This window comes from Amblyomma americanum, chromosome 8 (assembly GCF_052857255.1).
Source record: "Amblyomma americanum isolate KBUSLIRL-KWMA chromosome 8, ASM5285725v1, whole genome shotgun sequence".
Taxonomy (NCBI): domain Eukaryota; kingdom Metazoa; phylum Arthropoda; class Arachnida; order Ixodida; family Ixodidae; genus Amblyomma; species Amblyomma americanum.
In genome coordinates, this window is record NC_135504.1 from 59,938,335 (window position 1) to 59,951,259 (window position 12,925).

At 43.7% G+C, this 12,925-nt stretch overlaps 1 protein-coding gene across 1 annotated transcript in view; it reads left to right on the forward strand.

Moving 5' to 3' along the window:
• The window catches only part of LOC144101762 (guanylate cyclase 32E-like), a 276,494-nt gene that overhangs the window by 206,610 nt on the left and 56,959 nt on the right, over nucleotides 1-12,925 (forward strand). Inside the window, exons 5-6 of the mRNA XM_077634950.1 lie at nucleotides 1,890-2,067; nucleotides 6,881-7,033. Coding sequence (XP_077491076.1) covers nucleotides 1,890-2,067; nucleotides 6,881-7,033 — 331 coding nt within the window. The remainder of the gene's footprint in view (nucleotides 1-1,889; nucleotides 2,068-6,880; nucleotides 7,034-12,925) is intronic.

Sequence of the window (12,925 nt, forward strand, 5' to 3'; positions counted from 1 at the left end):
CCCACAGTTGGAAGCGCAGTGCTGCTAGGGCCCCTTGGATTCTCTATGAAATTCCGCGGCTATCGAAGCACCACTGAGCGGCTTGGAATAAGGTAGCGTGAAAATTTCAGAAGGGATCAAGAAAAAAATATTTCAGTTGTTCTGTGAGCACATATTAGGGAGACCATATAAAATGTCACAATACCCCACGGTTGCCCCTACTCCATCTTCCAGCGAGCTGATCCAATGAGTCGCAAATGACACCGAGAGTCCAGATAGAACGACATACAAGCGTATGCAGATTCACTACACGGCAAGTGATTACGGATAGGACACATGCAGGCTAACGAGACACATTGATGATATTAAAAGCTTCCGAAAATTGTTCAAATGGATAAGGTGCGTCTTCATATTCCTTTTTTTTATTAGACCAGCCTAGTTTTGGAAATATACCTATGCTCTCTGCTTTCTTTTCATATACAAATAGTCCAAACTTCTATTCAGTGCTGATGTTTGTGGGGCGGTTTCTTTTCTGGTATTGTACCAAGCATTCCGTGCCCCTACTTGTAGGGTGTTCAAACGTAAACTTTACAGATTTCTTTAGATTAGGCGCTAAGTTCTGCGTGAAATCCGCTTCTGCACATAAACTATGCAGCCACGGAGCGACACAAATTCATATAAGATTTATCACTGTCGGACGCCTTATCAACTTGTAGAGACCCTCTTGGCCCTGCCGGAGCAGGCATCGACGACGACAAAGAACCACCCCTCCTCGTGCGTCTCAAAATGCTCCAGGACTAAAATTCATTAGCGAACTCATTACTGACGCCAGTAAGCAGGCATACTGATATTCGAAACTAGAAGGCAACAGTATTTTTATACAATTAAATTCTCTATAGCTTCCCTAGCACGCTAGTCTAGCGAGACATTCGCGTCCAGATTTTAAGCGCGATCCACGTAATTGCGCATGCAAGACGGTGAGAATCGGCAAGCAACTCTTGCCGACGTGACGCAGCGCTTCATTTGCCAATGGCAAAGAGGAACCGATGAACCTTTTAACTGCTTCTTTTCGGGTGTCGAAATGGAATAGCCTCCAGAATAAAGGGCTGCGTAACACTAGGGAGAAGCTTTGCATGGACTGCCACCACCTTCCATGCGTAGGTATGCGGAACCAGTGGAACTTTTGGCGGCGAATATCTCGAAATGCACGTGCCCGAGAGGAATTCTGCCACATGAAGTGGTCTAGAATTGCGACCGCCTTTATATTCCCAATACAAATAGTCACGCTAGCCGCAGTGGCTGAAAAGTTGATTATTATATTTATAATTATGCGCCTGATGGTTATAATTACCATAACATATTTAGTCCCGCTGATCTCATTACTTGAATGCAGAGGTGGTTTTCACTCACCACTGACTGCCTAGGTTTAAGAAGCCTGTAAAGCTTAATTGTTAGCACCCTCTTTATAACGGTGGCTGCAGTGCGGGTCGTCATTCCATTCTGTCGACGAATCAATGTAGTTTACTGGCGTGAGCTTTGAATGAGCGCGGAGGCTGGGAGCATTTTTCCTAGGAAATTCAAGCGCTGATCCACTCAGTTATTGACCAAGGCCAAGTGATGTAGCCGAGAATCTAACGTTTTCTGTACCCCCTCCCATCATTCCCTCGTGTAGCGTTACGTGGTCAGCTCGAAAGTGACCTTGTCTGTTTGCTTCACATTTGTGAACTATATGTGGTACACCTCTTTGCAGCTTTGCTTAACTTTCTCTCTTGATTTGTTTCTTTGGCCTTCTAAACTAATTCATTTCTAAAACACTACGAAGCTATGCAGCGCCCTCTGCGTTTTGTTCATTTAACCACGGGCCGTAAGCGCCGTTCTACGTTTTGGCGTTGTCCTGATGGCGCGTGCAGGTGGTGCTGGTGGTATCCGACCGAGGCGACAACCGGCTCATTGCGGACGTGCTCAGCGCGCAGGCGCGCGAGCATAATGTGAGCGTGCAGCATACCTACTATGTGCCCAACGACTACCGAGACGACGCCAACGGCACGATACGCCGCATCATCCGGGACTCGCACGCCTCAACCAGAGGTGAGTATTATTTCCCGAGCGTCTAGTCGCTGGCTTTGGAGCCATACAAATACATAGGTCTTAGTTTTAAAAGGGGTTGGAACAGGACAATTTCAGGAGTGCAGATCAGTTTAGTGCAGTCAATAGAATGTCTTGATTAAAGCTGGCATTAAAACAGGAATGAAAGAAAAACAGATTCTTCAGCAAGCTGGTTGTGCGGATGAGGAGATTCCGTAAGGTACATGATGATTCTAGTCATGAGAGGTGTCAGTCGAAGCCCCAGCATGTATTGCATATTTAGCGAACGACGGGCGGTGTCTCAGCAAAGCTCACAGGGATTAGGGCGTTCAATTTTTTTTTCTGAGGCTTTTCGGGCAATTATTTATCATAATAAGAGGATTATGGTTTAAACTAGTTAGTTCATACTTTCTACGAAACAGATTAACACAGCGCAATGGAACGAGGAGGAGAAGAAGAAACACGAAACACTGATCGCAGCGCCCGTCCTGTGTTTCGTGTCTCTTCTCGTCCCCGTTATATTGCGCTGTGTAAATCTGTTTCGTATTGTATATTAATATTCTACCGAATATTTTATGAATGTATCATAAAGAAAAAGGAGCCACGCGACAGTTTTTCTCAGGAAAAACCTCATTATTTAAATTACATCTTTTGTCAATCAGCATTTATCGTCAGAAAACTAAACAATGCCTACGTGCACGAAAAATGCACGCACCGAAGACGAACCAGCCGGGAGAGCAAAGAATTTGCAGATGAAGAGCTGATCAGAATAATAGCGAGGAAAAATAAAAATACCCTCTGCTTCACCTTACATAAATTTCTATGTACATTGGCATTGCACCAATTTATCTAGGCTGGAGCTTAAAATATTTATGAGGTAATTTGTCCTGCAGTTCATATGCAGCATGTTCGGCTCTTTCTGCTCATAGACACGCACCAAGGAAAAACTATATTTGCTAAAAGCAAGGCACATGCGCAAGAACATGCATCTTCTTCAGAGCTGGCACTCTTTCTCATGCCTTTCTACCTTTCGAAGACTACATCCTTCTTTCTAGAGACAGCTGATGATCAGAACAAAATAATTATGAGGATCGGCCGGCGCTCGTGGCACCTCATCGCGTCAGGAGCCCGTGTAAGGTTGAAGCATCAAGCCTATAAAGTCAGTGTACTTGTTGGTGACCTAGCACACAGGTTTTTTGTTACTTTGTTAGTTTTTTGTTACACAGCTTTTTTTCTGTCACGCTTCGCGATTCCCTTATTTCGACCTCCAGATACGTGTCAAATCGCATTGATCATCGTCACAAAGTTGGCATTGAATCATGCAACACTAAAGCGGCATTTCAGTCTTTCTTGCCTCGTACATCACGTGAATGAAACCGCCTTCCCGCAGATATCGTCGACATAATTGATAACCAGCATTTTCGTTCTGCACTAGCTAACATTGTATAACAGGAGAATGATAATACTTGTTCTGTATTATGCATTGTTTCTATTTATGTATTTTTGTTTTGTAACCACCCCCTTTTTAATGCCTTTGGCGCTGAGGGTTCAATGAATGAAATGAAATGAAAATGAAAAGAACATTTCATTCCATTCATCGTGTATCGCTGAGAAGTGACAGCCAACAAGAGATGGCTCTGGCTCGTAACCTATGTTTACTGTTGCTTGCAATCATTATTTGGAGCACTGTGGTGGCAATAAATGCAGGCAACGCTGGCATCTGAGGTGTTTGATTTATCTTGGGTGCTCTACCACCGCTGTGGCGATAAAACAACAAAACGCGTGTAAGAACAGAAGATTAGCCTGGTTACTCAAGCCATTGCATGAATGATACTTGGAACGCATACACCGCTAGCAACGCTACTTTTGGCACCTGAAGGGTAATTTTTATGCTTAAACACTGCTTTCTTTGTAAAATTAGCGTGAACGCTTTCTGTTGTTAGCCAGATTATCATGCTGTTTTAATTATTGCTGTTTAAACTCGTATTGAGGCATAAGAATAAAACAAATTTTCACATGTTACAGCTGGTTGTTAACTCACTAACAGGATATTTCGTAACCTTTCACCTTTTATGAGGGTGAAATGCTTGTTTCATGAGAGTAACAACTGGCTCTTGTGTCTATAACTGGCTTGCAAACTGTTAAAAATAGATTCATTACGCGCGCTCACGCGAAGAAACAGTGTACTCAATCACGTAAACTTAGCTGTGACACAATAAACAATTAATCAACGTGAAAACTAGAAAAGGCCACGTGATGAAGTTGAAATTGAACGGATGAATCTACGTGCGAAAAAAAACGCGATTACGGAGCCCTCGCGATGTGTATACACAGCAGGAACGGAGTTCATAACATAACAACTGAGGTCAGCAACAAACTTCAAGATGCTTACACGAGGCAAGCATGGGAATAAATGCGATGCACCGTATGCGGACATGAACGCGGTTAATGGTGATTACAGTGCAGAAATTGTGTTGCATGCTTTTTATACCCAATCTTAAACAAGAGAAAAACATCGTGCCCGCCGCGAACATGCAGCTTGGGAACGGGCGTAGCTTGACGCAGCTGTTCACAAGGCCGTAAAAAACGAGGAAATGTTCTTCACGGAGGAAGATCGTCTTTATGGCTCTGGGCAAGAGTAAACGCAGTAAATGTTGCACAGAAAGAGCTTAACAGAGCGAGGAATCCCTGCACTGGCCTTGGAAGAGGGTGAAGTGCTTATCTGCTTAAGGTCACGTGAACAGGAAGTATTAAAAAGTTGAGCTCGTTTTTGTTGGGTTTCCTACTCCTCCACGGGGAATGGTGAAAGAACTATAGGAGCAGCTGACATTGAGAAATTAGCACTGCCAGAAGAGATGGAAAGTCACTGGGATAGATATTGAATAAAGTGTAACGTTACCAGAAACATCGCTTTTTCCATCTGTGTCTTTCTATCCGTCCACATTGCTCACTACACAAAAAATTTAAACTATATCCAGTAAAATACTACATTATCCTATGCCAAAAATTTTAAACAAAAGCGAAGACAACAAGGAGGTCTTTCCAGCAACGGGTGCAACGTCCCCAACCACGGATACAAAAACGCCATTCTTCTCAGCGATGGTCAACATTGACCTCTCTTGGCAAATATCAATGCAACGAATCGTGTTGGTTACTCCCGCTCTGAAGTGAACGCTATTGTTAAATATTTAGAGATTACTGTTTTTATGTTGCGCAGGCTCTGTCGCACAAGTTCAGATTGAGATAAGTTATAATGTGAAGGATCTGTTTAGAAGATAAAAAGGATAAAGATATTTCGAATCATCGGCAGGCTCTTACAGCGCGATTCTTCTTACATTGAAGAATCTGGCACGTTCGAGAACAAACTGAAGGAGCAAGAACACTATGCGATAACACGGTACTCACAGCATATCTTGGCAATCTCCTTTTATTATCGCCGCGAAAACATGGCATATACTTGTATTCTGTTTGAAGTATTGTACTACCACCATGTTGCTGTGTGTACACAAGAAAATCTGCATGATTAAATATTGATATCACCTAGTTTTATTCCTTTTTTATTTTTATAAAAGCCACCTCTTGCCTTTTGTCGTTAACATAGGGCCCGTACGTGTCCTGCAATTTACCGTACTTATTCGTTGTTAGCTTCTGATTGATCCTTAATCATTATAATGCGTTTTTCTCATGAACATTTAACGAGCCCGAAAATATGGTACCATTTTGTGCAATAATTATGGGGGCCAAGTCTGTAGGTTAATGGCCGAAATTGTTCTCTAACACGGGAGCCTTTTTATTGTGGCCGAGAAGAAGGATGCCAAAAATTCTTAGTAAGAAATTGCAGCAAGGGCTTTAGTCGGAGAGCAATTTCACTCAAAGTGACGATAAAACGTTTGTCACAATCAAACTTCCAGCTTCTGTGCGTGATCTTTGATCATGAATAAAATATTAGTATCCGGCGCTATGCCTCAGTGATTATGGCGATTGGCCCCTGACCAGAACGACGCGTCTTGGATCCCTGACGTAGAGGTCGAATTTTGATGGAGACAAAATTCTAGTTCTGTATACTGTATGATATCAGTGCATGTTTAAAGAACCCCAGTTGGTTGAAATTATCCGGAGCTCTCCGCTACGGCGTTCCTAATAGCCTGAATCGCTCTGGGAGGTCAAAACCTGTAAAACGTGCTTAGGGGAAGCCCCAAAGGTGGAGTAAATTTGTAATATTGGAGTAATTACTCGTTAGCATCCACCCAAGAGCAGCCATGCGGCTACAGAGGAAAGCTATACAGGTTTTTCAGAAACTTCGCGGTTAAAGAAAAGTTCGTTTTGGTCTGGGGTTTACACCCGGGACCACCGTTTCACCGGAGCAGTCGCTCTGCAAACTGAGCTAACCGGGGCGGCAAGCTCATGGTAGGGCGAGAGCGAATTGATCAATAACTCGTAGTGGTAACAGAGTGTGTCAAATGTTTAGGGGAAGCCCCCAAGGTGGAGTAAATTTGTATAGAAGGAGTAATTACTGATTGACATCCACCCAAGCGCAGCCATGCGGCTACAAATGAAAGCTATTCAGCTTTAAGTGGCCCCGGGTTCGAGCCCCGGACCAGGACGAATTTTTGCTAAAACTTTGAAGTTTCTGAGAAAGCTGTATAGCTTTTCTTTGTAGCCGTATGGCTGCGCCTAGGTTGATGACAATGAGTAATTACTTCCTTATTACAAAAGATAAAGTGCTGTTACTCTGATGTCCATCGCGACAGATCTCGCCGAGAGGTCGGGAACGATGTGCAACAATCCTCTCTTATTGTTTCTTCGTGACATTCAGTGTACGTTCTGCTGGCGGAGACCGGCGTGCTGGTGGACTTCGTACGCCTCATGCACCACGCGAGACTGCTCGAAGGAGGGGAGTACGTCATCGTTTCCGTCGAAGAGGAGGACACCTACGACCGCCGCAACAAGTACCAGTACATGAAGAAAGGTGAGGGAACACCTGACCAACCGCATGTCGGACAACTGGTGCTGTCACGGAAGTCGTGTTCGTGCATATTCAGCAGCTTGTTTGAAAACGATTTTGCCTTTTGTGTACGCTTAGGAGTGTGTTCTGAAGTGCAGCTGACGGCAAAAAGAGGGACAGGGGTTCAACACTGTGGCCATGGACATAAATATTGAATGCGGCGACATTGTGACCTTAGAATTAATGCGCAGCCTTTCCCTACGTCGTCTGTGATAGCCCGGTCGCGAGTTATTAACCCACAAGTGCCGTACCGTATTATACTAGGAACCATGCTATAAAATACCACACCGCACGCCAGAACAAAACGCTCTGCACAACACACCGCGTGACACCACCTCGCATCACACCACACCACAATACAGCGCGCCACGCCCCACCACACAAAATACCAGACAGTATCGTACTATACAACACTATGCCACACACAACTTACCGCACCACACCAAAACGCACACACCACACCCCACCGCACGATACTACACCATACCATACCGTACCATGCTATACCACGCCATACCACACTATACCATAACACAACACGCCACATCATCATACCATACCATAAGATACCATATTACAGCATGCATAATATGCAACACTCTACACACCCCAACTCTAAACACCACACCATACCATAACATACCATACCATACCATACTATACTTTACTATACAGTGATTGGAAAACAGCAGAAAGCAGCCTGGGCAAGTGACAGTAAAACGCGCGCATTCCGCGGTCATTATCGTAAGAATGATCACTTTTGTAAGCGCTGAACAGCACGATGGAAATCGCAAATCTTTCAAAACTGTCTGGAACATTGCACAATCTTTCGCATGTGACTAGGGCTCTTCCTGAACAGATAGTTGAATCTTGACAGCGCCTTCAAGAGAGCTCCGTCTACTTTTCGATCAGAATATACCGCTTTGTTCTGGCGCTGAGAAGTAACAAAAGAAATTACGACACTTTTTTTTCAAGATATTAAACATGTTTGCACTGTAGGTGTGTTTGCACAAATGCACATTTAAAATGGCCAGTTTTGTGACAGGAAGAACTTAACTATCTCTGTAAAGAAGAAAGGGTGTTCCTAGAAGATTTATAGCGTAGTGCAACTAAAAAGTAAATGGAAATGAAGGTACCGCGTGGCTAGCTCTAATATACGCCACAATAATATCTCAAGTTGAAAATAAAAGCCGTAGTCTTTCTTTCTTTATCCGCTTTAATTTTTGGGTGGCGCTCAATTTGAGTTAATGCCCAGCCTGTAGTGTGTTTGACAACATAGAACAAGCCCGAGCGGACGTGGCCACACCGCATTGGAGCAGGTTTCCTGTGATTATCTACTTCACTTTTATACACTTTCCTCAAGGATTTCACTGAAACGTTTGCGCGTCACGAATTGTAGGCAGATGAAGAGCAGGATAATTTCTTGTATAGGCCGTTGATGTCAATCATCTCTTCTTATAGCCTTTCGGCGAGACAATTTACAATTAGAGAATGCAACGAAAATAATACAACACTTACATTCAAGCAGAGCGTGAAAAGGTAAATACATAAGAGAAAAATATTAACAAATTAAAAAAAACTTAAGAAAAAGTGCCAAAAAATTAGTATTTGCAAAACACTAGCTTCAGGACATTTTATTTCACGCCCAGTGTTATGCTGCTTATTTCAAGAATGCCTGCCAATAAAATTTAAAATAGGGTTTTCCAGGTGTACAGAAAGCGTTTGCGGAACAGTAAAACCGGTGTTCGCGCGCTTCGGAAGAAAGGTGAATCAGACAGAATAGGAAGCTGATCAGCTAATTGAATATTAATTAACGTCTTACTATTATTGTTAGGTGCCTGGTTGCATATACAGAGTGTTAGTAGGTCTTTAACAATCGCGATATCAATATTTAAAAAAACTCAAAAACGCGATCACTCTGCACACTGCGGCTCAGTAACCTTTAGCCGTCACGCGCCTTCCAAAAATTGCTGAGGTTTAGCGTAATTATACCTGGTATTCAGCGAAAGCCTCACAGCAATGGTTAAGTTACGTCATTCACGCGACTAATCACATTACCCCCTCCGCTTTCCCTAAAGTAAGACTGAAAGGCCACCCAAAGGTCAAAGGTCAGCGTAAGGTGAAAGGTCAAAAGTAAAAGTCAAAGGCCAAAAGTCATGACCATGTGGTGCGACACCAAGATGGTCAACAAGGTTAGGCTGAAGGGCTTAGCTGTGGTGCCATGCATGACCTCAAACTCGGTGAAGGTCAAATTTAGTGCCGCGCAAAGCACGGCTATACCCAGCGTAGTGAAGTTTTCGCTTCAAAAATCCTGCGACCCTGGCGCGCGCTTTGCAGCTCCCCTCAGTATACATGACATCGCGGCGCGCACCTCACCTGGTCTCTATCCTGTCTTTTGTGAACCAGCGGCGAGCATCGCCGCGCGTGCTGGCCACAGATGGTCCCACTTTGTAGTACGATGGCAAATACTTCCAGTGCTTTCCAGCTACATCACTGGGAGACATTGCGGTTTCCGAAGAAGGAACTGATATTCGAAGAACCTGAGTTGAGGCCAGACTTGCAAGAAATGAATTGACTGACTTCAGGCAGCCAGGATGTTTAGAAAATGTCGGTGGGAGCTCGATCACGTCTACGGAGCAGCGAAGGTAGATTGACTTCCGTAACTGAGGCAAGCCACAAGGAGCCCGTGGTTTTTGCTTTTGATTTCGAAACCTTCGTTGTACACGGTGTTTCACCGAAGACTTTTGCACATCTTTAAAATACGCTCTTTGAGCTAGAAGAGCGCTTTTTTAGCCATAGCATTTTGCTAACTAGCAGAATGGTTAACCAATATTGAATAGTCAACTTTTAGCCATTACTGTTAGGCTTCTTAATTATTGAGAGGCGCGTAGCACACCGTAAGTAATATCCATATCAGCTCTCATAATTTTGAAAACGCTCTTATCCTCGGCCCTGTGGCCCAACAAATTTAAGTTGTTCTGACGAGTTACACGTACATGCAATGGAGAGCTTGCTTTTCCTGCAATAATATTATTAATTCGTTTTTGGGGAAAGGAAATGGCGCAGTATCTGTATCATATATCGTTGGACACCTGAACCGCGCCGCGAGGGAAGGGATAAAGGAGGGAGTGAAAGAAGAAATGAAGAAAGAGGTGCCGTAGTGGAGGGCTCCGGAATAATTTCGACCACCTGAAGATCTTTAACGTGCAAGATTCTCGAAAGCGCATGTATTTTAGCGCGATGTAGCTAAAATTTACCGGGGCCACAGCGCCAAGGTTTCAAAATTCGAAAAACTGACACGGATATTACTTACAATCGGCTACACGCCTCTCAGTAATTAAGAAGCCGGACAGTAATAGTTGAGAAGTTAACAATTCGATATTAGTTAACCAGACTGCTAGTTAGTACATCTTAGCTGCATTCTTATCTACTACAACGCTTACAATGCTATGCCGAAAAAAGCGCTTATCTAACTCAAAAAGCGTACTTATAAAAATTTTTCAAAGCCCTAAGTGAAACGCCCTGTATTTAGATCCTGTACTTGCTGAAATATGCAAGTAAGACAATTATTTTTATGAACAGCCCGATCTTTTGCGTGCTGTTAGATGTGAACCGGACATTAGCCTCAAAGAGCTGCTCACGCCCTTTGGCCTTGTTTGCTCTGCATAAAATCCTAGAAAAGCAGTCTGTTAAATTTGCGGAAATTCAAGAGCAGGGCTGCGCTTCTGAGTAAGCAGTAATCAAGTGTTTTGACCGTCCGGTTGTAGGCGTGCCAAGATTTGCAACCATATCCTACCGCCTTGAAAATACTTCCAAGGGTCGCCTCCAGACCACTCACACACCCTACGGCAGTCCATGAGTTTATACTACCCCTTTTCCAGTATCACCTTTGCTCCAAGCTCGAAAACATAATCTTCAGTTGGCCGAAGCGGATTGTTTCTCTATATCATCTCTTCCGTACACACCAAGAATTCCTGCTCAAGAAATTCAGAGAAATCGTGGCTTCATGACATCAGACTCGTGATCCAATAACGTTGTTGTTTTCTATCTCGACCTTTAAACCGGGCGGAGGTCTGCATTTACTTTTTTTTCTTTTATTCCTACGGAAACGATCAGACGGTTTCGCTATTCCCCACTGGTAATTTCCTGTTTAGAACTGCTGCTGTTAGGGATTTCCTTGGAAACGCTTTCTTCGAAAGCTTGGGGGTTGAAGCAATTGGAGGGAGCGCATGCTTTTAGTCTGAAGTTACGTATTAAAGTTGTTTACTTAGTACATCTCTAAAAAACGTAGTGCCATGGGTTTCGAGAATTGTTTTCCATAGTGACGAGTAATTTCCAGGACGGTGGCGTAGTAAAACTCAGCTCCTAGCGTTTCCTGTTTGCGTGGCTTCGCGATGAGTATCTTTTAAAGACGCGGAAAGAATAAGTGTTCAACAATACGTTGTGTTGGGTGAGTTGGAATTGATTCGTATTGTGGACCAGCGCAAAAACGAACAACGGCTAGGAAGGAGAACGCGTCTTCTTCTTCCTGGTCCGTTGTCCGCTTTTGCGCTGGCCCACAATATGGATAAGTTTTCGTTTGTCCTTTGTCTGCGCAAACCAGGTGCCCCTGCAAGCGGAACTTTGGCGTTATACAGGCACAAGACTTACATGCTTAGACGCCCGCGTCTTGAATGAATGAATGAATGAATGAATGAATGAATGAATGAATGAATGAATGAATGAATGAATGAATGAATGAATGAATGAATGAATGAATGAATGAATTGGTCGAGAAAAAATCAACCAACAATTTTTAATTCGTTTCAGTGAGGAGACAGGAATCAGAACTGTGAATACCACTTTGACAGGGTTTTTTTCCCCTACCAACAGTTACACACACGATACTTCGCGCTACACCCATATCCTTTCGTGCCCTCCTGCAAACAATGCTTCCTCCGGGTACCGATTCTTTTTTAGGTAGTTTTCAAAATGGGGTATTTGAAGTCAATACCTTTGAATTGAATCAATGCATAGAGCCTTTCTCCGCCACCTTAGTTCTTCTCAAGGTAGGCGTAAAGACATTTTTGCTTTAGAGAGCGGGTTTCTTCATACATGACATCTGCCTCGGTTAACGATAAAGGAAGGGGGCAGAGAAAAAGGGCAAAACCGGATTTGGACTAGAAGAGCAGCTAGTTGGCTGATCTCTAATGACGTACTGGACATAAATATATAGGAACAATGACAAACAGGCATCCAGGCACACCACGGCAGACAGGCGAATAAAAGTTACAGCAGCACTAAGCTTACCTGCTTTGCGCATTGTTTAGCTACACCTACTAAACAGTGCGCTTTTCGGCCCATGTCGCACAGGGTGCGCGATGATGACGTCACACGCGCTTGACTTATTTCGGGGCTCTCTTGCTAGAAAACAGTGAGAGAGCACAGACATCAACGGAGAGGAGGTCAGACAGCGCTTCCCACGTGGCCATCCGCACAGGCGCTGTCCGCGCTGCACTTGCTCATGTGCCTAACTGAAGCCCGTGCTCACTTCAGTGAGGCTAAAAGATTGAGAGGGTTACACAAACATCTCACTGTAAGAAACGCGTAATACCGTGAAGGTGCGGAGCGGATTGGTGCATTAACCGCTCTTGGGTCTTGCGACCACTGAGAAGACTGTTAAAAGCTTAAGAGCACTTAACACGCGAAATTTGTAGAAGAACCTTGCTGTGTTTTCAGCGCGGAAAAAAGAAAGAAACAAACAAACAAAGAAAGACGGAGAGAAAGAAAGAAAAAAGAGAGAAAGAAAGACAGAGAAAGAAAGAAAGAAAAAGAGAAAGAAAGAAAGGAAGAAGTTTCAAGAAAGAGAGAACGAAA